Below are 24,559 nucleotides of genomic sequence, written 5' to 3'. Positions count from 1 at the left end.
TAATAGAATTTTCTACAATAATGGAAATGTTTTATAGCTGTATTCTCCAATATGGTAGCTGTTAGCTACACGTGGCTATGAAGAACTTGAAAAGTGATTAGTGTGGCTTAGGTCCAAATTTTTAAATTCAGTTTTGGTAATTTAAATTCAAATAGCCACATGTGACTCATTGCTGCCATATTGAACAGCACAGCTCTAGAATTTCAGTACTAGGTAATAGAATTTGATACAGTTAAGTGATTGAGAACTTAAAAAAGAATCATGATAATTTTAAAATTATTGCTTACATGTAGTTATCAACAGTGGAAAGGGTAACTGTATACTGGTTTGGTTAAATTGAAGTACTGAAGTGTATGACAGTAGTTTAGGGCTTATAGTAGTTCATATTCAGATGAAATCATTAGTTAGTATCCACTCTTTATGTTTAACAATAGAAATAATTTAATTGGATTTTAGGAGAAAATATAATTACGATTTACCTATAAGAAAAAGTTATTAGATAAGTAGGCCTTCATCTTTTGGAATCTTTTTTGACTCTTCCTTTCCCTTCTATGCACATACATAAAGAAAAAACAGAGTTTGTGTTTAACTTCAAGGGTGGGGAAGACAAAGCTATCCTCCCACCCCTTATTAAAATCAATGGACTCTAATTATGAGCCTCTTCGGAGCCTCCCATTTTTCAGTTCTATTTTTGCTATTATGTGGAGAATATTTCGAAAGTGAAATGCAAAAGTTGTTTCAATTTGAAAAAAGTCTCAGACATCTGCTTTTAACATTATTGTCCTGTTTTAGCTTTCCTGAAGAAAAGTCTTATGTTTTCAAAATATATAAAATATTCAGATAAATATCTGTAGCCTTAGAACACATGTCAGCTGTAAGCAAATCTCTGTAGATTTTTCCCTTCACTAGTAATTTAAAGAATTAAAAAATATACACATAAAAGAAAATTTGTACGTTTGAATCTTGAGTATGTCTGTTGTTCTCTATTACTGGTGAGGCCAGCAAATCGCGTGATCAGGGAACCACTTCCTCCTTCTTTCCTTACCTCTCCTGGGTCTTATTTCTTCATTGCATTTGCTGCCATCAGACTTTTACTCTTTCAGGTTTGGGAAGCCCTCTTAAATGTTAGCTACTAACTCTTTTATTTTTTGCATTATCCTGTTCTATCAGTTGTACCGCCTCACCAACCCTACGTTACATATATACACATACCTTCTGCAGACTGATCTTCTATTCGTATTTTAGGAATTACATTAGAGTCTTAGGCTATGGGAAGTAAATTAGTTTACTTATTTTATCTGTATTTGCCTTGTCATATTTGCCTTCAAACTATAATTTTTATCTTGTAAAGGATTTGACTTGATAAAATGTATAAGCTAAATAATAGAATTAAAAAATTTTAGCTCTTTCTTTTTGCTTTAAAGAAACTTGGTGAAGATGAAGAGGAACTATCTGAATTACAGCTTCGCCTTTTGGCCCTTCAGTCAGCCAGTAAAAAATGGCAACAAAAAGAACAGCAGGTGATGAAAGAAAGCAAAGAAAAGTTGACTAAGACGAAAACTGTACAGCAAAAAGTTAAAACAAGTACAAAAACACATTCGGCCAAAAAAGTTAGCACTACAGGTGATCATTTTTATTAAATTCTTGTGTTTCTGTTTTGTTTTGTTTTTTGAGACAGAGTTTTGCTCTTGTCACCCAGGCTGGAGTGCAGTGGTGTGATCTCTGCTCACCTCCACCTCCACCTCCCGGGTTCAGGCGATTCTCCTGCCTCAGTCTCCCAAGTAGCTGGGATTACAGGCGCCCACCACCACGCCCAGCTAATCTTTTGTAGTTTTGATAGAGACGGAGTTTCGCCATGTTGGGTAGGCTGGTCTCAAACTCCTGACCTCAGGTGATCCGCTCACCTTGGCCTCCCAGAGTGCTGGGGTTATAGGTGTGAGCCACTGCTTGTTAAATTCTTCTAGCTGAATTCATGTATCAGTATAGTTTTGGGATTTTAATTCAGAGTTTTGAGTTTGGGGAATTATAGGGCCCTAAAATGAAAGACAGTCTTATATAAACAACTTAAGAGGAGCATCATCATTGATGAATCGATAATGAAAATATTTTTTAAGACTCTTATTTTTCTTTTATCTCCTAACAGATACTAATGTTTCTGTATTTTTTATTTAAAGCTAAACAAGCATTGAGGAAGCAGCAAACAAAGGCATGGAAGAAGCTACAACAACAAAAAGAACAGGAAAGACAGAAAGAAGAGGATCAGCGGAAACAAGCTGAAGAAGAAGAGAGAAGGAAAAGAGAGGAAGAAATCAGAAAAATTCGAGATCTCTCAAATCAGGAAGAACAGTATAATCGATTCATGAAATTGGTTGGTGGCAAGAGGAGATCAAGAAGTAAAGTAAGAAATGCAAAAATATAAAATCAAAATGTTACTCTAAGTTTCCTTAAAGTCTTATTTCATAGATTCTGTCAAATAAGAAAGCTTATTTTATAAATAACTCTTGGAAGAAAGGAAGGTAGATTATAATTGGGAAAGCATCTTTTGTAATCGTAGGTATTAGAGGACAAAATGAAGGCTAAACTTATGATTAGCAGAGACTACTTTTAGCTTTTTTACCATTTTCTATTTAGGTAAAAGTAGGATTACTAAATTGTGAAAACAAAATGGCTGTTTCTTAAGTACAGGGGTAGAATTTCATTAGTTTTTCATTGTTTAGTAATGTAGATTGACAAGTATGTCATGACTAGTATGGACTATTTTAATGTTAAATCATCATATAGTAATAACCTTAGTGCATATGGCTATTTTGTGTTTAGTGGTCAAGCATTTGTTGAACATTTACTATGTATATGAATATACTTGTTGTCTTCTCTTTTTCTCTCTCCCTCCCTTCTTTTACCCTCTGCACCCAAAAAGAAGAAAAAAAGCCCAAAAAGAGTACACTTGAGAATGTATTAATGAAGAATAGAGGGATATTAAAGAGTAAATTCATTAATTGGAGTTAGATTTGCTTAATCAAGGAATATTGTAAATATTTATACTTTGAACTTTTTTTTTTTTTTTTTTGAGAGGGACTCTTGTCGCCTAGGCTGGAGTGCAATGGCATGATCTCGGCTCACTGCAACCTCCGCCTCCCAGGTTCAAGCGATTCTTCTGCCTCAACCTCCCGAGTAGCTGGGATTACAGGCGCCCACCACCACGCCTGGCTAATTTTTTTGTATTTTAAAAGTAGAGACGGGTTTCGCCATGTTGGCCAGGCTGGTCTCGAACTCCTGACCATATGAGCCACCGCACCGGGCCAATAGAATCTTTTTCTAGAGATAAATATGGTATTATTTGCACATTATTCTTTACCTCCTCCTCGAGAGGTTTTGCGAGTTTTTAGTTTATTATAAACTGTCTCTGAGTGAAACATAGTAAGAAGTAGATAAGAAAACAGCATACAATAGGTAAACACATTTACCCAGAATTTGTAGTTTTCAGGTATCATTAATTTATTCATAATTAAAATGTTTTTGAATTTTTAGAGAAATGTTCTCTGTGTAGTCATGATGACGTAAAACTTGCTTGTATTCCTCTAGTTTCTTAATCATACAGAAGTCATAAGTGTACAAGAGTTTGATGTCATTTTTACAAGAAGAGCTAATTATTTAGTGGCTTAGCTAACAGTGGGGGATTTCATCTGTATAGCTAGTATTTTGGAAATTCCATTATCTATCTCATACAGTTACGAAACGTCAGCCAGTGTAGCTGTCATTTAAATTGAATCTCCCAAAGATGTGATAGGCACATCTAACTGAATCACCATGATTTTTTATACTCTTCCCTAGAAGATAACTATCAGTTCTTTTGTGATTTGTAACCCAAGACAGAAAATGCTTTGAAACTAAAAAAAAGTGTTGTATACTTAGTCTTCAGATCCTGACCTGAGGCGATCCTTAGATAAGCAACCTACTGATAGTGGAGGAGGCATTTATCAGTATGATAACTATGAAGAAGTTGCTATGGATACAGATAGTGAAACCAGTTCTCCAGGTATGAGCCAAAACTTGAAACCTTTGTGTATTTACATGTATTAAATAGAGAATAGTCATTATGGTACTCAAAACCTTGAAAGAAATGTGTCATGCAAGTGAGATTTGCTGATGAACTGTATGATGATGGACATTATTTGTTGTTATAAATACTTAGCAAACCTCAAATAAGTAATATTAACCTTTATTTCCGAGTGTTTCTAGATAGCCTTTAAATTAAAAAATAAATAAATAAGGCATTGTTTAAACTCTTAACTATTGCTCCAGAAAGTGAAGATTGGGCCGGATGCAGTGGCTCACGCCTGTAATCCCAATACTTTGGGATGCTGAGGTAGGCAGATTGCTTGAGGCCAGGAGTTGGAGACCAGCCTGGCTGACGTGACAAAACCCCGTCTCTGCTAAAAATACAAAAATTCGCTGGGTGTGGTGGCATGTGCCTGTAATCTCAGCTTCTTGGGAGGCTAAGGCATGAGAATTGCTTGAACCTGGAAGGTGGAGTTTTCGGTGAGCTGACATCGCACCACTGCACTCCCACCTGAGTAACAGAGAAGATTCTGTCTCAAAAAATAAAATGAAAAGTGAAGAATGGAAAAGATGAGAACACTACTCTTTAGAAAAACAAACTCTTGATGTTTATATCCAAGATTCTTTCTGCTTTAGTCAAAGAACAAAAGACCTTTTTTGCTATTTGGCTTCCTGTCTCTTTCTAGTATGATAATTTGTAGAAATTTTGAGACAGAAAATTATACTAGTGGCATCTCAGGAAAGACTAGTTAGAACTGGTCAGGGCTATAACTCTCCTTTAGGTTGCATTGTCTAGAATCTGACTTATCTTTGAGGGCCAGAGACTTGATTTTGTTGATGTTCAGGGGTGATTGGCTGTGAGAGACCTATTCCTTCACAAATAATTTAAAACACGTAAGACTGAGACAGATAACAGAATGCAGTTGGCATTCCAGGAACTGGAGAATTTGGAAGAACACATAATCCGTGTATTTCTCCCTGTAGTCACATGGTGAGACCAAATCAAAACTAGAATCCTACTTTGGTGTATCTAGACTAGAGACAAAACAAAATATGTATTATTTGGCTAGTGTTTACCAAAATGCTCATTTTTCAGGTTGTTATTGTAAGCTGGTATATGATAGTCTTACATTATATTATGTTTTGATAATGTAATTTAACTTGCTTTGGTCAATCTTTAATTTTCTTATTTTCAGATTCTTGGAGATGATTCTTTGTAATTCCCAAGTATTGACAATATTATTAATACTTTATTTCTATAAAATAACTTTATGATCTATGCTTTTAATGATTTTGTGAAACATGTAGAGAACATACTCTCTATGCAGCTTTGTCTAATTTTTTTGCCACATTAACTGCAGATATTTATATATATATTTTTTTCCATTCAAGATCAATTTTTTTCTCAAATTTTGCCAACACAAACATACTATATTTGAGGAAATGTGCATTAAAAATATCTTTTAATTCACTTTATCTTGTATTTAAAAAAATGTTTTCCATATAGAGTTTTTCCCTTGAGGGGGAAAAAAACAAGATAATTCAAATACAGTAAAAAACCAGTTTAGGATCTGAGGTTCCAGGCAGTTGAAAAATTGCTGGAAGGTTATTTTTTTTTTCACCAGGATACCACAATGGCAGAACAACTTGAAAATCAGAATACTAAAATGGTGGGGTGGTGCCGGCAGCTTCCCCATCCAGCTGGAGCACACAGTGCCACCAAGGTAGAGAGGCCAGGGTCAGAGGCAGTGGGCATCCCAATGCCAGCCTGCCCATCCATGTAATGAAAGCAGAGCAGGAACTGCAGCTGCATGGCCTTGGGAGCAGGTAGACTTGTGGAAAGCCAGGCTTTGAGGCTGCAAATACTTTGAGTACCACTGGTGGTCCCAGAGCAGGTGGAGCCTGTATCTGCACCTCTGTTCCAACCAGCCTCCTGGCACAGGGCTAGGCCCACATCCTGGCCTCTGCATCTTGATCTGGGCTGGGGCTGGTCCACCTCGTATTTCTGGCCAGTGCTCATACTGTAAGCCAATCACAAGTTATGTCAACTTCTTTCCTGTGTTGAAAAACAAGAATGACTGGGCAAGGTGGCTCACACCTGTAATCCCAGAACTTTGGGAGGCCGAGGTGGGAGGATCACCTGAGGTCAACAGTTCGAAACCAGCCTGATCAACATGGTGAAACCTCGCCTCTACTAAAAATACAAAAATTAGAGCCAGTAGTGGTGGCTTGCCCCTATAGTCCCAGCTACTCAGGAGCCTGAGGCAGGAGAATCACTTGAACCTGGGAGGTGGAGGTTGTAGTGAGCTGAGATCGCGCAACTGCACTCTAGCCTGGGAACTGAGCAAGACTGTGTCTCAAAAATAAATAAATAACAAGAAAGCATGACACAGAATCAAGAGCACAGTAGAAGTGCCTACTGTTAATACTATTAACTGAATCAAACACCAGCAAACACTTTCCCTGTTCTTTGTCCTCCTGGATGATCCTGACATGGTGGGTAGCATGAACCAGCACGTAATGGACTTCATCTTTTCTGCCAGTAGTTTCTAACATTCATGAATGAAGGCTCCTCTTGCTGAGGGCACCCTCTACCTTCCCACTGTCCTTTCAGACCCCCTAGTGGCGGGCCCAACACAAAGGTTAGAAAGTCCTCAGAAGCCTCTTCTGGCACCTGGCAGTGAGTCAGGGCTGGTTAAATCTGGATGAGGACAGTGCAAGCTGGAGGGCTTTCCTTGGAGATCAGTGCACTCACTAGGTCCACCCTCTCTCCCAGATACTAGGAAGGGAAAACATGCCAAGTCCGTAAAACGAGAGCACCATCAAATGTCAGACTATTAAACATTCAAATGTTCATGGGGCAGAACACTGAGCATAGACATAGCCTCTCTCTGCCACCTAATAACACAAATGTGACACAGCAGCCACATCTGCAGCGCTATGTAAAATGTTCCAAAGATTAGTGTAGATTCAGATGATCTCATTTGGGACTCAAGTCAACCCCATATAAGGCATGTGGATAATAATGTATTGACTTGTGAGACAACTGGGATAAAGAAGAAATGTTAGATTTTCTCTAAGATTATGTAGTTAGTAGGTAGGGTAGTAAGAGTAGTCTTTGAAACTGCTATATTTCAGTGAGCCTAACAAGTCATTGAAGATAAAATACACAATTATTTTTATCTGCTACCAAGGAAGAAAAATGCTGAGATGCATCAACTGTAATTATTTCAAAATTAAAATGTGAAAAAATGTGCACCTTATTGACTAAATACACTAAGTCATTCTTCTCATTCCTGGTTTTATTTTCTTTCAACACAGCTTATATAGTCCATGTCCTCAACTTTCTTTTGCTCCACAAGAAGGGAATAATGAAGTCACCACATCATTGTTTTCCTTTGGCTAGGGCACTTTGGCAGGATTCAAGGGAATTTTTTGTTTCATTATTTCTTAAAAAGTATGCTTGTGGTTTTGCTGTTTGTGTGTGTGTGTGTGTGTGTGTGTGTTTTAAGTGTGCTTCTGGCCTTTCCTGCTCTATTCCCTGCTCTCATCATTAGGTTAAAAGTGGAACAAAGTGAGAGTTTTGAGGACTAATCGTTAGTTTGAAGTGAATGACTGACTTTATGATGATATGACAATTTTAAATGGCTAGAGATGGACTTATGAGCGTTAAAGATTTTATCAGAGGTTGATAAAATCTAATTTGCACTCCACCTAGATGTATTTCTTCAAACGTAACATAAACCTAATGTATTCCTGGTGAAATATTTCTGTTACTAAACTCTTAACAAAAATTTGTTTACAGCTCCTTCACCAGTGCAACCGCCATTTTTCTCTGAATGTTCATTGGGGTATTTTTCTCCAGCACCATCTCTTTCTTTGCCTCCACCACCTCAGGTTTCTGTAAGTCAAAATTGATTTCTAAGAAAATTATTTTATCTTGTCTTTTCTAATTTGTTTTTAAAAACGAATGGTTAGGTTTAAAGACGGCTTAAAAAATCAGAATTGCTTATGAGAATTAATAGCAATGAAATATGTAGAATAAACAGTTGATTAAAGCAGCAAGCTATCCATTTGGTAGATTTTTTTCATAGCTAATTTTTAATTTCATGTTGACTTTTAGGTACCTATCATGTTTCCTTCTTCTCTTTACTGTTATCTAGTAGCTACTCAGAAAATTTATTCAAAAACAGAAGTTATCTACTGTTTTGGACTGTCTCTTTTTTAGGGAATTGGAATTTACATGCATTAGGATGCTTCTAAAAATTGATATTCTCTCCTTTCTCCTCTTTTCATAAAGATGGTTATTTTTAACTTGAAAATCCAGCAAAAGAAAAGCATTTTCTATGAAGTTAATTTCTTTCCCCCCGTCTCCAGTCCTCCCACTAAAAACAAAACAAAACCAAAAAACGAAAACAATAAAAGGAAAAGGAAAAAAAGGAAGTAGAGGAATCAGACATTAAAAGTTTTGACATTATTTTTAGATTGTGAGAGCCTAGAGATCAAATTGAGTATCTCTCAGTAGGTGTAAGAGGGAACCTTTCCATTTCAGGAAAGATGCCTAGTGTGTTTCTAGAACATATATGGTGAGGGGAATATTAGAGCCAATAGTGAGAGAGAAAGCAGCACTTTCTTCGTTGTAATGTTTTGGGAAATAAATAAATGAACTAAATGCCGAGAGAAATACTGGAAGATCTTTGATGCAAATACATACCCAAATTCAGGGATTTGTGTAAAATTAGTTTCCTTTATAGATATTCTGTAAGAAGTCATTTTAAGAGAGTAGTGGTGATTCTTCTTGATACTTAATTAATGATTAAGGTACTCTGGACTGTTATTCACAGAATCCCTTGATTTCTAATTTTTATTTTTTACTGAAATATGTCTCGGGTTTCAGTATCTCTTCTTGCTTTCAGGTAGTCATCTAGAAGGAAGGACCCTGTATAGTTTGATGTCTGTATTTTCTAGAATGCTAAATGTATATAAGAATGAGAACAGAGAGGTTTCTATAATTTTCCTTGAAGTTAATAAATGTTTCAAATTTTTTTTTTTTTTTTAATTGTAAAAATAACACTTTTTCGTGGTTGGCTATTGATTTCTGGGTTTGTTTTGAGGTTAACATATACTTAGCTTACTATACTTACAGCTAAAATAATAATATAAAGTTTATTTTTTTTCTAGTTTAATATTGCTGCAGAGATAAGCATTTGAGTTGATAAAATTTGCATTTTAATTATTTCTTTTTTAAAAAAATAGTCTCTGCCACCTTTGAGCCAGCCTTATGTGGAAGGCTTGTGTGTTTCTCTTGAACCTCTACCTCCTCTACCACCATTACCACCTCTCCCACCTGAAGATCCAGAACAGCCTCCAAAACCACCTTTTGCAGATGAGGAAGAGGAGGAAGAAATGCTGCTTCGAGAAGAACTACTTAAATCTCTAGCAAATAAAAGAGCTTTTAAGCCAGAGGTAATTTAGGTACCTGAACCTCTAGGTGGTGCTCTTGAGCTTAGCTTTACGGTAGTCCTACTTTTTTCTGGTTACTTGGGATTCATTGGACTTTTCTGCCAAGTGGGGATAATTCTAACATGCTCCAGATTTTTAAAGATGGCAGAAATTTATTTTTATTTGGAATGTTTCATATCTTTCTCTTCCTTATATAGGAAACATCCAGTAATAGTGACCCACCTTCACCTCCAGTTCTGAACAATTCACATACTGTGCCAAGAAGCAATCTATCAATAGTCAGTATTAACACAGTGTCTCAGCCTAGGATACAGAATCCAAAGTTTCACAGAGGACCTCGTCTTCCACGAACTGTGATCTCGGTAAAAACAAAAATTTAATGCTACTTTTATTCAAACAGTTGTGAGAAATTTCTATGAAGTTTAGCTGTCCTGTTTTCTACCCCTTAGTTTATTTATATATACACATATATTCACATATAAATACAAATTTTTAAAATTTATTTTTAATTTATTGATAAAATGAGAGCAACACCTTCACTTGAAAACTGGTAGAGTTTGGTGATAGTGTGTTGGGGGAGTTACTGTTTTCATCAGAGTGGTATACTTTCCTCTGTCGTTTCTTCAGCTTTTTTTCTATAGAAATTGGCTTATTCAGATTTTCTATCTTTTTGGAGTCAAAATTTTAATAAATTGCATGTTTTTTATTTCTCCCATCTCTTTGTATACTTTGTGTATGTTTTCCAACCAATGACTATACTTTTTTTTTTTTTTTTTGAGACGGAGTCTTGCTCTGTTGCCCAGGCTGGAGTGCAGTGGCGCAATCTCGGCTCACTGCAAGCTCCGCCTCCCGGGTTCACGCCATTCTCCTGCCTCAGCCTCCCGAGTAGCTGGGACTACAGGCGCCCGCCGCTGCGCCTGGCTAATTTTTTCTATTTTTAGTAGAGACAGGGTTTCACCATGGTCTCGATCTCCTGACCTTGTGATCCACCCGCCTCGGCCTCCCAAAGTGCTGGGATTACAGGCGTGAGCCACCGCGCCCGGCCCGACTATACTATTATGGAAGAAATTATTAGTGATGTTTATTAAGGAAGTTGAAATGATAGTTTGTTTCTATCTTGTTTTCTAATGGCTTCAAAGTAAAATAAATAGAACATAGACAAGTTGAAATCTTGCCTCTGTTAGGTAAGCCAGTTTTGGCAATTTACCCTCTATATGTAACCACAAAGTATAGAATTTTGATAATTATGTAAAATTAACAAAATAATTTTTCTTTGGTTTTAAAAGAGTTAATTTAAATTGCATTGTGGTTCTTTATATAGAAAACGAAAATAAAATTTTAATGAGAGTAATTATAGTATAGAAAGACTTAAAGAGTATACAACATTTTATGTCTTGGGCATGTAACCAGTATTGGTTGACACAGTGGATTATGTAATACAACCCTAGAAGGAGACATAAACTGTTTACTTGGAGCCCATTATTTTTGTGGATTGAAATTCAGAGAGGTTAAATGACGTCCTTTTGGTATCACGAGTGATAATATATTGTCTTTGCAGCTTCCAAAGCATAAATCAGTGGTTGTAACACTAAATGATTCAGATGATAGTGAATCTGATGGAGAGGCTTCCAAGTCAACAAATAGTGTTTTTGGTGGATTAGAGTCCATGATTAAAGAAGCAAGACGAACTGCTGAGGTAAGTGCAATAATTAAAGGTGGAAAGAAAGATGACCTTTTGACAATCAGTAAAGTTTATTTTTTCCTGAAAATTAAACCATGAAGTTACAAATTTTTAATAACATTGATTTGTGAACATATTTTAAGTATTTGTGCTATGAGGACTTTATATAATGTATCAATGTAGATTGATTTTACTATTAAAAGTTTCCATTATTTGTGTTTCCTATTAAGTGTTTCCTTTTTCAAAATAGTAAAATTGGTTGGATAATTGTTGTTTGTAGTAAGGAGACTGTTGTTTTAGAGTTGTGTTGTGTTACCAGAAAACAGTTTTTATTAAAATTTGTTATCTTAAGTACAACTTCTATCCTTTTTTCCCTATTTCAATTGTTGTTTAGCTATTAAATAATACAATGATTTTCAGACTGTAGATCTTGACTACTTGGTGGCATATATAATTTAGTAGTTATCAATGAACATTGTTTTAGAAAAAAGAATAGAAAATGATGAAGACATTCAGGTATTTCTAAATAAATTCAGTATACGCTGGGTTGCAATGTAAAATATAAATCTTAGTATGGAATTTTGGAAAGCTGATGATCTAGTTGACTTCAAATTTTTTTTTTTTTTTTTAGCAAGCTTCAAAACCGAAAGTACCTCCAAAATCTGAAAAAGAAAATGATCCTTTGCGAACACCGGAGGCTTTGCCTGAAGAAAAGAAGATTGAATATAGATTGTTAAAGGAAGAGATTGCCAAGTAAGTGTAATTTTATGTAATTTACATTAAAAGTATGTGATGTTTTCAAAACTTCTCTTACAGAGTTCATTGGCACTGGGAAATGAGTGATGATAGTTTCATCCGAGATACAGAGTTAATGTTTTATAACTCACACAGAAGAGGGAGCTGGATGGTCATACATAGACTTGAATAGAGTGATGTGCTGAGACGTAACCAGCTTAGAAAAAAGATGAAAACTCTCAAAGAGAAGGACTCCACTATCAACTTTGAATGTTAACTTGGGTCATGCATATTGGTCATCATCTTTATTATTAGTCGATGTGATTAATATTGTTACTGCATGAAGTAGAATACGTTTTAAAATTAGTTTAACTTTATTCTTGGGTATAATGCATATATCCTTTTTGATAATTTTAGCCGTGAGAAACAGCGTTTGATTAAATCAGATCAGCTGAAGACAAGTTCATCATCTCCAGCAAACTCTGATGTGGAAATTGATGGTATTGGCAGGATAGCAATGGTTACTAAGCAGGTTACAGATGCAGAATCCAAACTGAAAAAACATAGGTGAGCCTTGTTATCTTCACATATCTAATTGTTCCTGTAGTAGAGAAATATATTTTTGTGGTATATGTTATTAATAAGCATACTGTAGAATTATACATTTTCTCACTTAAACTTTGTAGAATGTAGAAGTCTGTCATTTTGTTGAATGATACTACATTTACATAAAGTAATGAAATTAATGTTTAAGTAAAAATACCAGCCAGGCATGATGGCTCATGCCTATAATCATAGCACTTTGGTAGGCTGAGGCGGGTAGATCACTTGAGGTCAGGAGTTTGAGACCAGCCTGGCCAACATGGTGAAACCCTGTCTCTACTAAAAATACAAAAAAAAATTAGCCGGACATGGTGGTGCATGCCTGTAATCCCAGCTACTTGGGAGGCTGAGGTGGGAGAATCGCTTGAACCAGGGAAATGTGTGCCCACCGCACCTGGCCCAACACTGAGTATTTACTATAAGTTTTCAACAGTAATTGACATTACCTCAAGCTTAAATGGTGTTTTTTTTTTTTTAAAGAGATCAGCCTCATAGTTACTATTATCAGTGTAGCAGTGTTACTTTAAATACCTGTGTGATGAATATAAAAATATTCATCCCTTTAAATTTTTATCTGTGTCCCATTGTAGATGCATTTTTAAAAATTGTGTTACTACTTTGAAAATTTTTTATTCTGACAGTATTAGTCTGCTCTTGTAGGGAAACATTAACAATAATTTTGTTATTTCTCATTTAGGATTCTCTTGATGAAAGATGAATCTGTTTTAAAGAATCTTGTGCAGCAAGAAGCCAAGAAGAAAGAATCTGTTAGAAATGCTGAAGCAAAGATTACAAAACTTACAGAACAACTTCAAGCCACTGAAAAAATTCTTAATGTTAACAGAATGTTTTTGAAGAAGCTTCAGGAACAAGTAATTATTTTAAAATACTGTAGTCTCCCATTTACTACACATTTTTATAGGCCAAATTTTCTGTAAGACAAACCACCATATACTAAAGCCAGCAACATATGTGTAACCTATAGTTTCTCATTGATAAATAATATTGGAATATTTTTATTTTCAGTTGAATAAAGCTGCGGTGTTTGAGAAGAAGAAATTTCCTGTTTTAAGGTTTTCATTTACATTTTGAGGATTATTCTATATTTTCAGATTCACAGAGTTCAACAGCGTGTTACAATTAAGAAAGCTTTGACTCTAAAATATGGAGAAGAGCTTGCTCGGGCAAAGGCAGTGGCTAGTAAAGAAATAGGAAAACGTAAACTGGAACAAGATCGCTTTGGGGTGAGTTTTTTATAGAAATATTTTACTTTTAGAAAGCAGAAAGTTTTTATGAAAGTTTTAAGGGTAAGATGTATATATAAAGTAACTCTTTGCTATAAATTCCAAGAGATTAAGATTAAAGCTTTGTTTTTAAATGACATCCACATTTTTGGATGCCTACTTTATTATTTTGTCTTGACTTTGTTTTTTTCATAAGTCATAGATTAACTAGCAAAACTTTTGGCTACTTACGTTAAACTCTGTTTTATTCTCCATATTGATTTAGTTTTGGAATGTTAGCATTGTATGGTGGGGATAGCACAATTATCTTACCAGAAGTTGTTTATAAAATCACAGTGATGTAAAGTATTTATATCATTTTTCTCCCTTAGCCAAACAAAATGATGAGACTGGACGGTTCTCCAGTATCAAGTCCAAGAAAGCATTCAGCAGAACTAATTGCTATGGAGAAAAGACGGTTACAAAAGCTGGAATATGAATATGCCCTGAAAATTCAAAAATTAAAAGAAGCCCGGGCCCTTAAAGCAAAGGAACAACAAAATATTTCTCCAGTTGTGGAAGAGGAACCCGAATTTTCTTTACCTCAACCCTCACTTCATGATCTGACACAAGATAAATTAACCCTGGACACTGAAGAAAATGATGTTGATGATGAAATTTTGTCTGGTTCAAGCAGAGAGCGAAGAAGATCCTTTTTAGAATCCAATTATTTTACTAAACCTAACCTTAAGCACACTGATACCGCTAACAAAGAATGCATAAACAAACTTAATAAAAATACGGTGGAAAAACCAGAACTTTTTCTAGGGTTAAAAATTGGTGAATTGCAAAAATTATATTCAAAAGCTGACAGCCTAAAACAGCTGATTTTAAAAACCACCACAGGGATTACAGAGAAGGTTTTGCATGGTCAGGTAATTGAATATTTCATATTTTCTCTAAAATCTGGAATTCACCCCAGGCTTACTTGCCTTACAGAATTTTATTTTCTTTTGCAGGAGATTTCTGTAGATGTGGATTTTGTCACAGCACAAAGTAAAACAATGGAAGTGAAGCCATGTCCTTTTAGACCCTACCATAGTCCTCTTCTAGTTTTTAAGTCCTACAGGTATAAAAGAAAGATTCAATAGCTTGAATTTCGGGATTTCTCTGGTTTTTAATATTTTACCTTGAAAATTTGATGATAATGAAAAAGCAGTTGAATCATTGCTCTTGATAACCAGACTTAACCCTTTTAAGGAACATAAAAATTAAGTGTCCTGCTGTTGGGCTCAAACCACACTCTTGGATTTATCAATTCGTATCAAATTCCAGTTTCTGGCTATTGGTAGAAATGTGGAGAATTTTGGATTTCTGTTTGTTAGGGATTTTAGGAAAAATAATTGGAGTCTTAGAGGTTTTTTTAATTTTTGATTTTTAATTTTACTATTATTCAGTGTAAGAAGTGCATTGGCCAGCCTTCAGAGTATTTCTTTAGATGTTTTCAAATGATTAACTTTGTGGGTCCCCCAAAGTTTTTAGACTTTTAAAAGTTGTGAGAATGTTAAAGGGTTGCATGTTTTTATCTGAAAATTGTAAGGCACCTTCCAGGTAGTATAGACTTTTTCCAGATTTTCTTGTCTTAGCTGGTGATGTGTGTAAGAAATACCAGTATTATATACTATTTTATCATGTGGTGAGAAACTACTTTTAGAATACAAGGTTTTTTCTATTTCAACTGTTTTATGTTCTTGGTAAGCGGCTTGTTTCTATCACTTGATATTCTGGGTGTTTTCTCGAATTAATTTTGGCATTAATTTAATTTGATAAAAACCTGATAAATAGTAAGTATGGAAATTTTAACTTGAAAAAGAAAAACTAAAGTTTTCTTAGTTTTCTGAGGAATATTTATTGGGCATAATATACCTACCTGTTCACTCTTTTCACCTTAGATTTAGTCCATACTATCGAACCAAGGAAAAACTTCCTCTGAGCTCAGTGTCATACAGTAATATGATTAAACCGGATCAGTGTTTCTGCCGTTTTGATTTAACAGGAACATGTAATGATGATGATTGTCAATGGTGAGTAGTTTTTGTGAACCTTCTGTAATTTGAAAAACGGTCTTATTTGCTTAACTTTGATATGTACATGATTATCTTTTCTGTGTTTTTTTAATCTTAGGCAGCATATCCAAGACTATACGCTTAGCCGAAAACAATTATTCCAGGACATTCTGTCATATAATCTGTCTTTGATTGGTTGTGCAGAGACAAGTACTAATGAAGAAATTACTGCTGCAGCAGGTTTTTAAAGATTTCTTATTCTCTCTCAAATGAAAATTGAATTTAAGCAACTTAAAAATTATATGTTTAGTTGTTGACATTGTAAAATACTTACTATAATTCAGTGTGTTTACCCATAATGCTTTATCTAGATTTGCTGTATCCAGTATAATTAAGGTAAAAATTTACTTCCTCTGTTATACTAGCCACATTTCAAGTACCCAGTGGCCACATGTGGCAAGTGCATGCCAGCACAGATTTAAGACATTTCCAACATTGCAGAAAGTTCTTTGGACAGAGCTCATTTAAATATTTAGTTCCATTTATTTAAAATAAAATATTAAGCTATTTGTATAGAAACTTTCCTGTTGATCTTACTTACTGTTTTAAAAAATAGAGGAAGGCTGGAAATTACGATGGCTGTTGTTTCCAATTCTATAATGAAATAAGACTTCATACACTTTGTGTAGAAAGCAGAGATTACTGTCACACATTGTGGGCAAATATTATTAAGCTTTTTCTCAGATTTGGTGCCAAGTAATAAACCTTAAGCTACAAATCTTTTGAAAGTAAAGGAAATAATAATTACTAAATTTGGTGTTATCACAGCCCAGAGTGATTGCCATGTCACTGAATCTATTTTATTGCTCCCAAACTGGGACTTTAACTTAATTATTTAGTTCATTTCAGGAACTATTTTTTTTTAGCCTAAATTGGGTATATGATGTGGTAGGATTTGCTATAGTAGTTAAGATAATACAGGCTTTGCCCTTTCAAATGCCATAGGTGTTATTGACTAGTACCATATACTCGCCTTTAATTCTTAAACTAGTTCACATCATACATTTTAATTATCCTAGTCTCTTAATTGATATTTGTCATGAAGATTGCATTGCATGTATTTCAGAAAAATACATTGAGAAACTTTTTGGAGTAAACAAAGATCGAATGTCAATGGACCAGATGGCTGTTCTCCTTGTTAGCAATATCAATGAAAGTAAAGGTCATAGTAAGTACATATATAAGAGAGAGAGAGAGTGTGTGTGTGTGTGTGTGTGTGTACTGCATCTCTTTCTGAAAAGGACTTTTTAGTTTCTGTATGACAGATTTTGTTGGTATTATGTTCTTAATATAAAATACATATCATTTCAGACTGGGTGCGGTGGCCCACGCCTGTAATCCCAGCACTTTGGGAGGCCTAGGCGGGCTGATCACTTGAGGTTAGGAGTTTGAGACCAGCCTGGCCATCATGGCGAAACCCCGTCTCTACTAAAAATATAAGAAGTAACCAGGTGATGGTAGCGTGTGCCTGCAGCCTCAACTACTTGGGAGGCTGAGGCAAGAGAATCACTTGAACCCAAGAGGCGGAGGTTGCAGTGAGCAGAGATTGCGCCACTGCACTCCAGCCTGGGTGACAGAGCGAGACTTCTGTGTCAAAAACAAAAAAACAAAAAAAAACAAAACACATATCATTTTTAAGATGGAGTAAATGTAGTTCTTTTCAAATATTGAATATCCTTCAAAATGTTAAAAAAAAAAAACTAGTTATATCAATTAACAATCTTCTCCTATCTACTTTAGCTCCTCCATTTACAACCTACAAAGATAAAAGAAAGTGGAAGCCAAAGTTTTGGAGAAAACCTATTTCAGATAATAGCTTCAGTAGTGATGAGGAACAGTCTACAGGACCAATTAAGTATGGTAAGAAGTTATGTAATTTAAGATCCAGAATTATTAAATTGTGGTGTTCCATCTTTATTTAACACTTTGCTAATCCTTTGGTGTATCAGCCTGCCTAGTTAAAAAAATTTTTTTTGTAAAAACGATGCCATTGGGTTTTTAGGCAATACAGTTAATTCACTGTGCAGGATTGCCTCTGAAATTGTAGGATATTTGTGTTCATGGCTTCTCTCCAGTAAATGCAAGCAGTACTGCTTAGTAAATAATTATGACTGCTTCAGATATTTCCAAACATACATTAGTTGTCTGGGAAGGTAGCTTCCATTTGAGAACCACTGCCCAGACTGTGTCCTCCTTAAGGGCAGGTGTTCTATTTTACTTCATCTTTGAATATGTTTTCTGACATGCAGAAGGCTCAAAAAATAAGAATGAACAAATGATGGATGAACTAATGAACAGAATAATGTATGAATGAGTACCTGTATGTTTGGCACATTTTACTTTCTAATTTCAAGTTTGCATTATTTGTGAATTAGCAAGTATCCAAGAGATGAATACTATTATATACTTATTTACACTAATGTAACACTTTTTTTCTAGTTTAGATAATAGTAAAGTAATCTTTATAAAGTATGACTTTTAATTACTTAATTATAATTTGCAATTTAACAAATGTGAATTCATTTGATGATAATGAAAAAGCAGTTGAATCATGGTTACTGATAAGTCGACTGAAAAGGTAATGTCACTTAGCCTTAAAATAGTAGAGTCCTAATTACTCCTTTTGTTCTGGTGTAATTTTTAATAGCTCCTCTTTCCACTCAGAAGGGTCCTGGTTTGGGCGATAAATTATGTCATAGCTCTACCTTAAAGCTATGAGCTAATACATATCATTAGAATCTTTAGGTTTTTAAGTTATTTTAAAGATGAGAACAATTGTTTTCTTTTTCTTGCATCTGTGGACTAAAGAAAATATGAAGCTAATAATACTTTTTTTTTTAAATAGCTTTCCAGCCAGAGAACCAAATAAATGTTCCAGCTCTGGATACAGTTGTCACTCCAGATGATGTCAGATACTTTACAAATGAGACTGATGACATCGCTAATTTAGAAGCAAGTGTGCTTGAAAATCCTTCTCATGTACAACTTTGGCTCAAGCTTGCGTACAAGTACTTGAATCAAAATGAGGGGTAGGTCAGCTTCAAATCTTTGTGTAAACAGTTGCACATTTATATTTTTATGTTTGAGGGTTTTTTTACCTATGGTAATCAGTCAGGTTTCTTTCCTAGTATCAATGGAGTCTTTGTTTTTTGACAAAGCCAAAAGCATTTTATTGTTTAAAAGCTATTAGACAAGTTTAAGATTAGATCTTGAGTTTGTGTGCATGGCTCAGTGTATGGGTAATAAATTATACTAAAGTTTTTTACTCCAGTAGGCTCTTATTTCAAAGTAGGATTAGTTAAAACAGTAAATTCTGATTGGTGGAATGATTGATTATTATTTTTTTAAAAAATCATAGTAGTCATAGTTTTTTAATAAAATTATGATAAAATAATGGTGGAACGGGTTAAATTTTGTTAATTTGTAATGGATATTTAAAGCTTATCTGAGAACCTCCAAATTATGGTGAATTTTCTTTTTGTCTCTGTCATATTAAATTATATGTGTTTAAATAAGGTAAATAGTAATAACTTATACAACCAATAGTTTGTATTGCAAATGGCATCTTCTAACTTCTTGGTAGTATAAATAAGCCAAGAATAGTCTTTTCATAATTATAACTTTATAGTTACAATAATTCAAGGGTTTTTGGTTTTTTTTTTTTTTTACACATTTCTTTGAAATATTTGACTATCTTAAAAGCTTTTAAATAAGGCAGTGCTGCAGAGTGCTAATACACCCACACATGCCTGGATGTGTTGCTTATTTAACTTTCCTGTGTGTCATTTCCATGTTAATGGGATAAATACAGTGTTTTCTTTTCTGACTCATTTACTGAGTGAAGGCCAAAAGAACTGTACATTATTTTATGAATAGGATCATGAGAAAGAATTATCTTCTCCAAGAGATAGCAAGCCCTTGACCGTTGAAAAGAACTATTATACTGAAAGCTTTGATATTTTGTACTTGCAGTAGCTGGCCTTGAGAGAGAGTCGTTTAACTTTTCCCATTCTTGAACAGTGTAAATCATAAAAGGTGTTGCTGAATATAGACATAAAGCACATTTGAAGTTGATAATCTTAGTGGTTTTATAACACTGTGCTTTTGTCTGTGGTAAATGCTTACTGAACGTTCACTTAAAACATTGTTGAGTCTGTGGAAAATCAAACTTTCAGGCACGTGATTTAAAATCTTAATCCTAGTACCCCTTTTCATAAGTGATCCTGGCTTCTTGGTAAATTCTAATAAAAATGGAATTTTAAAATTGATTCATTGTATTAGCCCTGTTTAAATTTTCAAGCAGGTTCTAAAAAGCAGTCCCGCCTTTTCTTTTATATATACAGGGAGTGCTCAGAATCCTTGGATTCTGCTTTAAACGTTCTGGCGCGAGCATTGGAAAATAACAAAGACAATCCAGAAATTTGGTGCCATTACCTCAGATTGTTCTCAAAAAGAGGAACCAAGGACGAGGTGCAGGAAATGTGTGAAACAGCTGTTGAATATGCTCCAGATTATCAGAGCTTTTGGACTGTGAGTAGAAAAGATAACGTACATGTGCGTGTGTGTGTGTGCGCGCGCGTGTGTGTGTAATCTTTTGGATCATCTTAAATATTGATATGTAATAGAGCATATGCCTTATCTGAATATGGATATAATAACCTTACTTTCAGTTTCTAGTAACCACAAAGCCACTTCTGGATCAGAATTTAGACTAAGCAGAAGAAAATATTTAGTGAAGCAGTGATTTTTTGTTGTTGTTAACTTTATTAGTAAAGAAAAAATGTAAAATTATTAAAAATTTCACACTTGCCTATATTTACACAGTTTTAGTTTGGGCAAAGTTAAGTGTAGCTTTTGCAAAACACCTGAAAAAATTATTTCTTTTAAATTTATCTTAAATTGCCTCTATAAAATTATAATGACTGCCAGGAAACATTTTTGTCTTTTTATTATTTGTTTCCATGCTTATAGAAATAATCCCAGTCTGTAATTCACACTAATATCTAAAGTTGCCAAGCTAAAAACATTTGATTGAGAAAAAGTGGCCTCCTCTTCTTTCTCCAAGAGAATGAGATGGTTTTTTTGGCTGTCAATTTTTGAGACAGGGTCTTACTATGTCACCCAGGCTGAGTGCAGTAGTGCAGTCATGACTTACTGCAGCCTCTACCTTCTGGACCCAAGCGATTCTCCTACCTCAGCCTCCTGAGTAGCTGGGGCCACACATGCGTGCTACCATGCCTGGATAGTTTTTAGATTTTTTTGTAGAGATGGGTTCTTGCTCTGTTGCCCAGACTGGTCTTGAACTCTTGGGCTCATGCAATCCTCCTGCCTGGGCCTCCCGAAGTGCTGGGACTAAAGATGTGAGCCACCATGCCCAGCCAAGAATGGGATGTTTTTTACCCAGACTTAAAATTATAATTGATCCACTTGAGAAATAAAATAAATATTCACCTGAACTTTTATCACCTGAACTTGGGAGCCATTAGTTTCAGATAAATTTTTAAATAAATCTGTTGCTGTCAGATCTGTCATTTACTTACCAACTGAAGTTGTGAACCTGATAGATTTAGATAACATGATACTCCTTAATAAACTTCCTCCTCTATTTCTTACTCTTTGAACGTAGGTACTGAACAGATTTGGATAGTAAAGGATGCTTGATTTTATTTTTTTTCTTTTTTGAAACCTAGAGCATTGTACCAAAGTGAATGTTGTTGATCACTACAAGATTTTATAAGGTGTGGAATATTCAAAAGTTGTAATATTTTTCTTTGAAGTTGTTTGGTCTTTAATGTGTTTTGTCATGCATTTCCTTTCTTTTTTAAAAAATCTTTTTTGAAACGGAGTCTCGCTGTGCCACCCAGGCTGGAGTGCAATGGTGCGATGTTGGCTCACTGCAACCTCTGCCTCCCAGGTTGAAGTGGTCCTCCTGCCTCAGCCTCCAAAGTAACTGGGACTACAGGCATGCACCACCAAGCCTGGCTAAGTTTTATATTTTTAGTACAGGTGGGGTTTCACTATATTGGCCAGGCTGGTCTCAAACTCACGTGATCCACCCACCTGGGCCGCCGTAAGTGCTGGGGTTATAGGTGTGAGCCACTGTGCCCAGCACATTTCTAATATAAGTCTATTCTCAAAACTTTTATATAGTCACACACCTAAGCAACACAAATTGTATGTGATAATAAATGTGAACTTTGGATATTCATCCTGATCTTGCTGCGATTTACCTTTTAAATCAGGGAAAAGAGAAATGAAATTGCTTCAGTGATGACTATAAGAGTATATCTGTATTGTTTTAGTTTTCATCTGATTCCACTTTTCGATATGTGATAGAAGAGGAATCTAGGTTGTAGTACTAGAAGATGGATTTATACATTTTTACAATTATCCTTTTTGCAGAAGTTGAAGATTTACTATGAGATGGTTTTTTAATGAAATGTGAAAAGTCTGTAGTTTTGGTTTATTCCCGTAAGGCAAGATTAATAATACAAAGGCCCTTTGGGCAGTTTTTACACCTAGAAAGCACCTTTGAAGAGAAGGATTACGTATGTGAGAGAATGTTGGAGTTTCTGATGGGAGCAGCCAAGCGGGAAACATCCAGTATTTTGTCCTTTCAGCTTTTGGAGGCTCTTTTGTTTAGAGTTCAACTGCACATATTTACTGGAAGATGCCAAAGTGCACTGGCAATTTTACAGGTAAGCACTTGTTACAGGATTTAATTGCATTTTGTAGAAAAAGTTTAAAAGGTCTACACTGTTATCCATAGCATTATTTAATGGTTGAAAGCACAAGATTTGGATTTGAATCCTTGTTCTTCCACTTACTGCTAAGTCGTGTGACATTGGGTAAGTCTATGACTTTATTTCCTCATTTGCCTGATGGGTGTAGTATCTTTTTTTATAAGATACTAATAAGTCGAGTTTTTATAAGATACTAATAGTAGAGTTTTATAATAAGTAGAGTTTTTATAAGGTTTCAATGAAAGTATTTTATGTTAAGAATCCACAGATAAACTTCAAGATTCAAGCCATAAGGGAAAAAAATCAGTCTGATGAAAATAATCTATATGAGTGTGGTTTTAAAAAATTTTTTTCTTTTTACTGTTTTGTCTTTGTCTTACTAGATTTTAAGTATCAGGACACTTAAGATGTACCAACAAATGTGACCTTTTTATTATTTCATAAACTTTAGCATGGTAAAAATTATGTTTATCTGGTATTGACATCTCTAAATAATTTTTTTATCAAAAAATTTAAAATTTTTCCTAGAATGCATTGAAATCTGCTAATGATGGAATAGTTGCTGAATACCTTAAAACAAGTGATCGATGTTTGGCATGGTTGGCCTACATACATCTTATTGAATTCAACATTCTCCCTTCAAAATTTTATGATCCATCTAATGATAATCCTTCAAGAATTGTTAACACAGAATCATTTGTAATGCCATGGCAAGCAGTTCAAGATGTAAAGACTAATCCTGACATGTTGTTAGCAGTTTTTGAAGGTAAGTATAAAGTTTATAAATTGTAATATCAACTGTTATGTTATAACATCAGTGTTTAGAACATTAACTACCCATTATTGTGATTCTCCATAATTAAGTGGAACAAATTTATATCTCTATATTGCAAGTTTTAGTTTCACAATTTATAAGGCAAATTAAGTATTGAATCAGAGAAGATGGTCACTGGCATCTTTGAAAACCAGTAACTGCATGATATTACATTATCTTTCTGATTGTGGCAAAGGGTATCTGTTAAATGTGTAGAGAAAATAAATTATGTAAGTTTGATGAACTGATTAAATCAGAGAACTAGGTACCTTTTTTTTTTTTTTTTAGCAGTCCATTAAGGTGGAAGTTTAAAGATTTGTATCTTGTCAGCCAATTAATATTTTCTCCATCAGTCAGTGAAGTTGGTTGCTTCTCTATATTAAATGATAGGCCTGTTGTGGAACACATTACAAGATGTAAAGCCTGTTCCTAAAAGAAGTATATAGCCTAGTCAGAAGATAAAATCTATACATTTGTCATAATTATTAAACATATAAGGCCATATAACTGTGTGTTAGTATATAGTCTAAACTGTATGCTACATAAAAGAGACTAGGGCCGGGCACAGTGGCTCATGCCTGTAATCCCAGCCAAGGAGGCATGGGCAGATCACGTGAGGTCAGGAGTTCGAGACCAGCCTGGCCAACGTGGTGAATCCCCATCTCTACTAAAAATACAAAATTTAGCCGGGCGTGGTGATGCACGCCTGTATTCCCAGCTACTCAGGAGGCTGAAGCACAAGAATTGCTTGAACCAGGAGGCGAAGGTTGCAGTGAGCTGAGATCACGCCATTGTACTCCATCCTGGACAACAGAGTGAGACTCAGTCTCAAAAAAAACAAGAACTAGGATCTGTGATTTATAGAATTATTTGATACTGGCCATGAACCCAAAGGGAAGAGATTGTTATAGATTGGCATGATAAAGGAAGTCTTCATAGAAGAATGGGGACCTGGAGCTAGATGTTGAAGCATGGCTATCAATATGACAAAGTGGGTCTCCTCAGAGATGGGAGTAGACCCTTGTCTTATTTATCGTTTTACTCCTAAGGTCCTGTAAGGATGTGTGGCAAAATATTAAGTGCTTATTAAATGCTTGTTAAATACCCAGTGA

The 24,559-nt window shown here is 34.9% G+C and overlaps 1 protein-coding gene and 1 non-coding gene across 2 annotated transcripts in view; one reads left to right on the top strand and one right to left on the bottom strand.

Annotated features, from left to right (window-relative positions):
- ZFC3H1 (zinc finger C3H1-type containing) overlaps positions 1-24,559 on the top strand; it is a 56,127-nt gene that overhangs the window by 18,957 nt on the left and 12,611 nt on the right. The window contains exons 4-24 of the mRNA XM_025401735.1: positions 1,425-1,623; positions 2,175-2,398; positions 3,913-4,036; positions 7,865-7,962; positions 9,316-9,525; positions 9,720-9,884; positions 11,081-11,218; positions 11,835-11,956; positions 12,356-12,505; positions 13,239-13,413; positions 13,654-13,785; positions 14,157-14,699; positions 14,784-14,893; positions 15,717-15,848; positions 15,949-16,070; positions 16,957-17,058; positions 17,631-17,750; positions 18,736-18,919; positions 20,234-20,420; positions 22,400-22,588; positions 23,162-23,399. Coding sequence (XP_025257520.1) covers positions 1,425-1,623; positions 2,175-2,398; positions 3,913-4,036; positions 7,865-7,962; positions 9,316-9,525; positions 9,720-9,884; positions 11,081-11,218; positions 11,835-11,956; positions 12,356-12,505; positions 13,239-13,413; positions 13,654-13,785; positions 14,157-14,699; positions 14,784-14,893; positions 15,717-15,848; positions 15,949-16,070; positions 16,957-17,058; positions 17,631-17,750; positions 18,736-18,919; positions 20,234-20,420; positions 22,400-22,588; positions 23,162-23,399 — 3,664 coding nt within the window. The remainder of the gene's footprint in view (positions 1-1,424; positions 1,624-2,174; positions 2,399-3,912; positions 4,037-7,864; positions 7,963-9,315; positions 9,526-9,719; positions 9,885-11,080; positions 11,219-11,834; positions 11,957-12,355; positions 12,506-13,238; positions 13,414-13,653; positions 13,786-14,156; positions 14,700-14,783; positions 14,894-15,716; positions 15,849-15,948; positions 16,071-16,956; positions 17,059-17,630; positions 17,751-18,735; positions 18,920-20,233; positions 20,421-22,399; positions 22,589-23,161; positions 23,400-24,559) is intronic.
- Positions 6,885-7,008, bottom strand: LOC112635698. The gene has a single exon (XR_003122033.1). It is a non-coding gene; the product is annotated as a small nucleolar RNA SNORA17 (small nucleolar RNA).

This window comes from Theropithecus gelada, chromosome 11 (assembly GCF_003255815.1).
Source record: "Theropithecus gelada isolate Dixy chromosome 11, Tgel_1.0, whole genome shotgun sequence".
Classification (NCBI taxonomy): Eukaryota; Metazoa; Chordata; class Mammalia; order Primates; family Cercopithecidae; genus Theropithecus; species Theropithecus gelada.
Note: the sequence above shows the minus strand (reverse complement) of the source record. Positions and strands in the feature narration are given on the sequence as shown.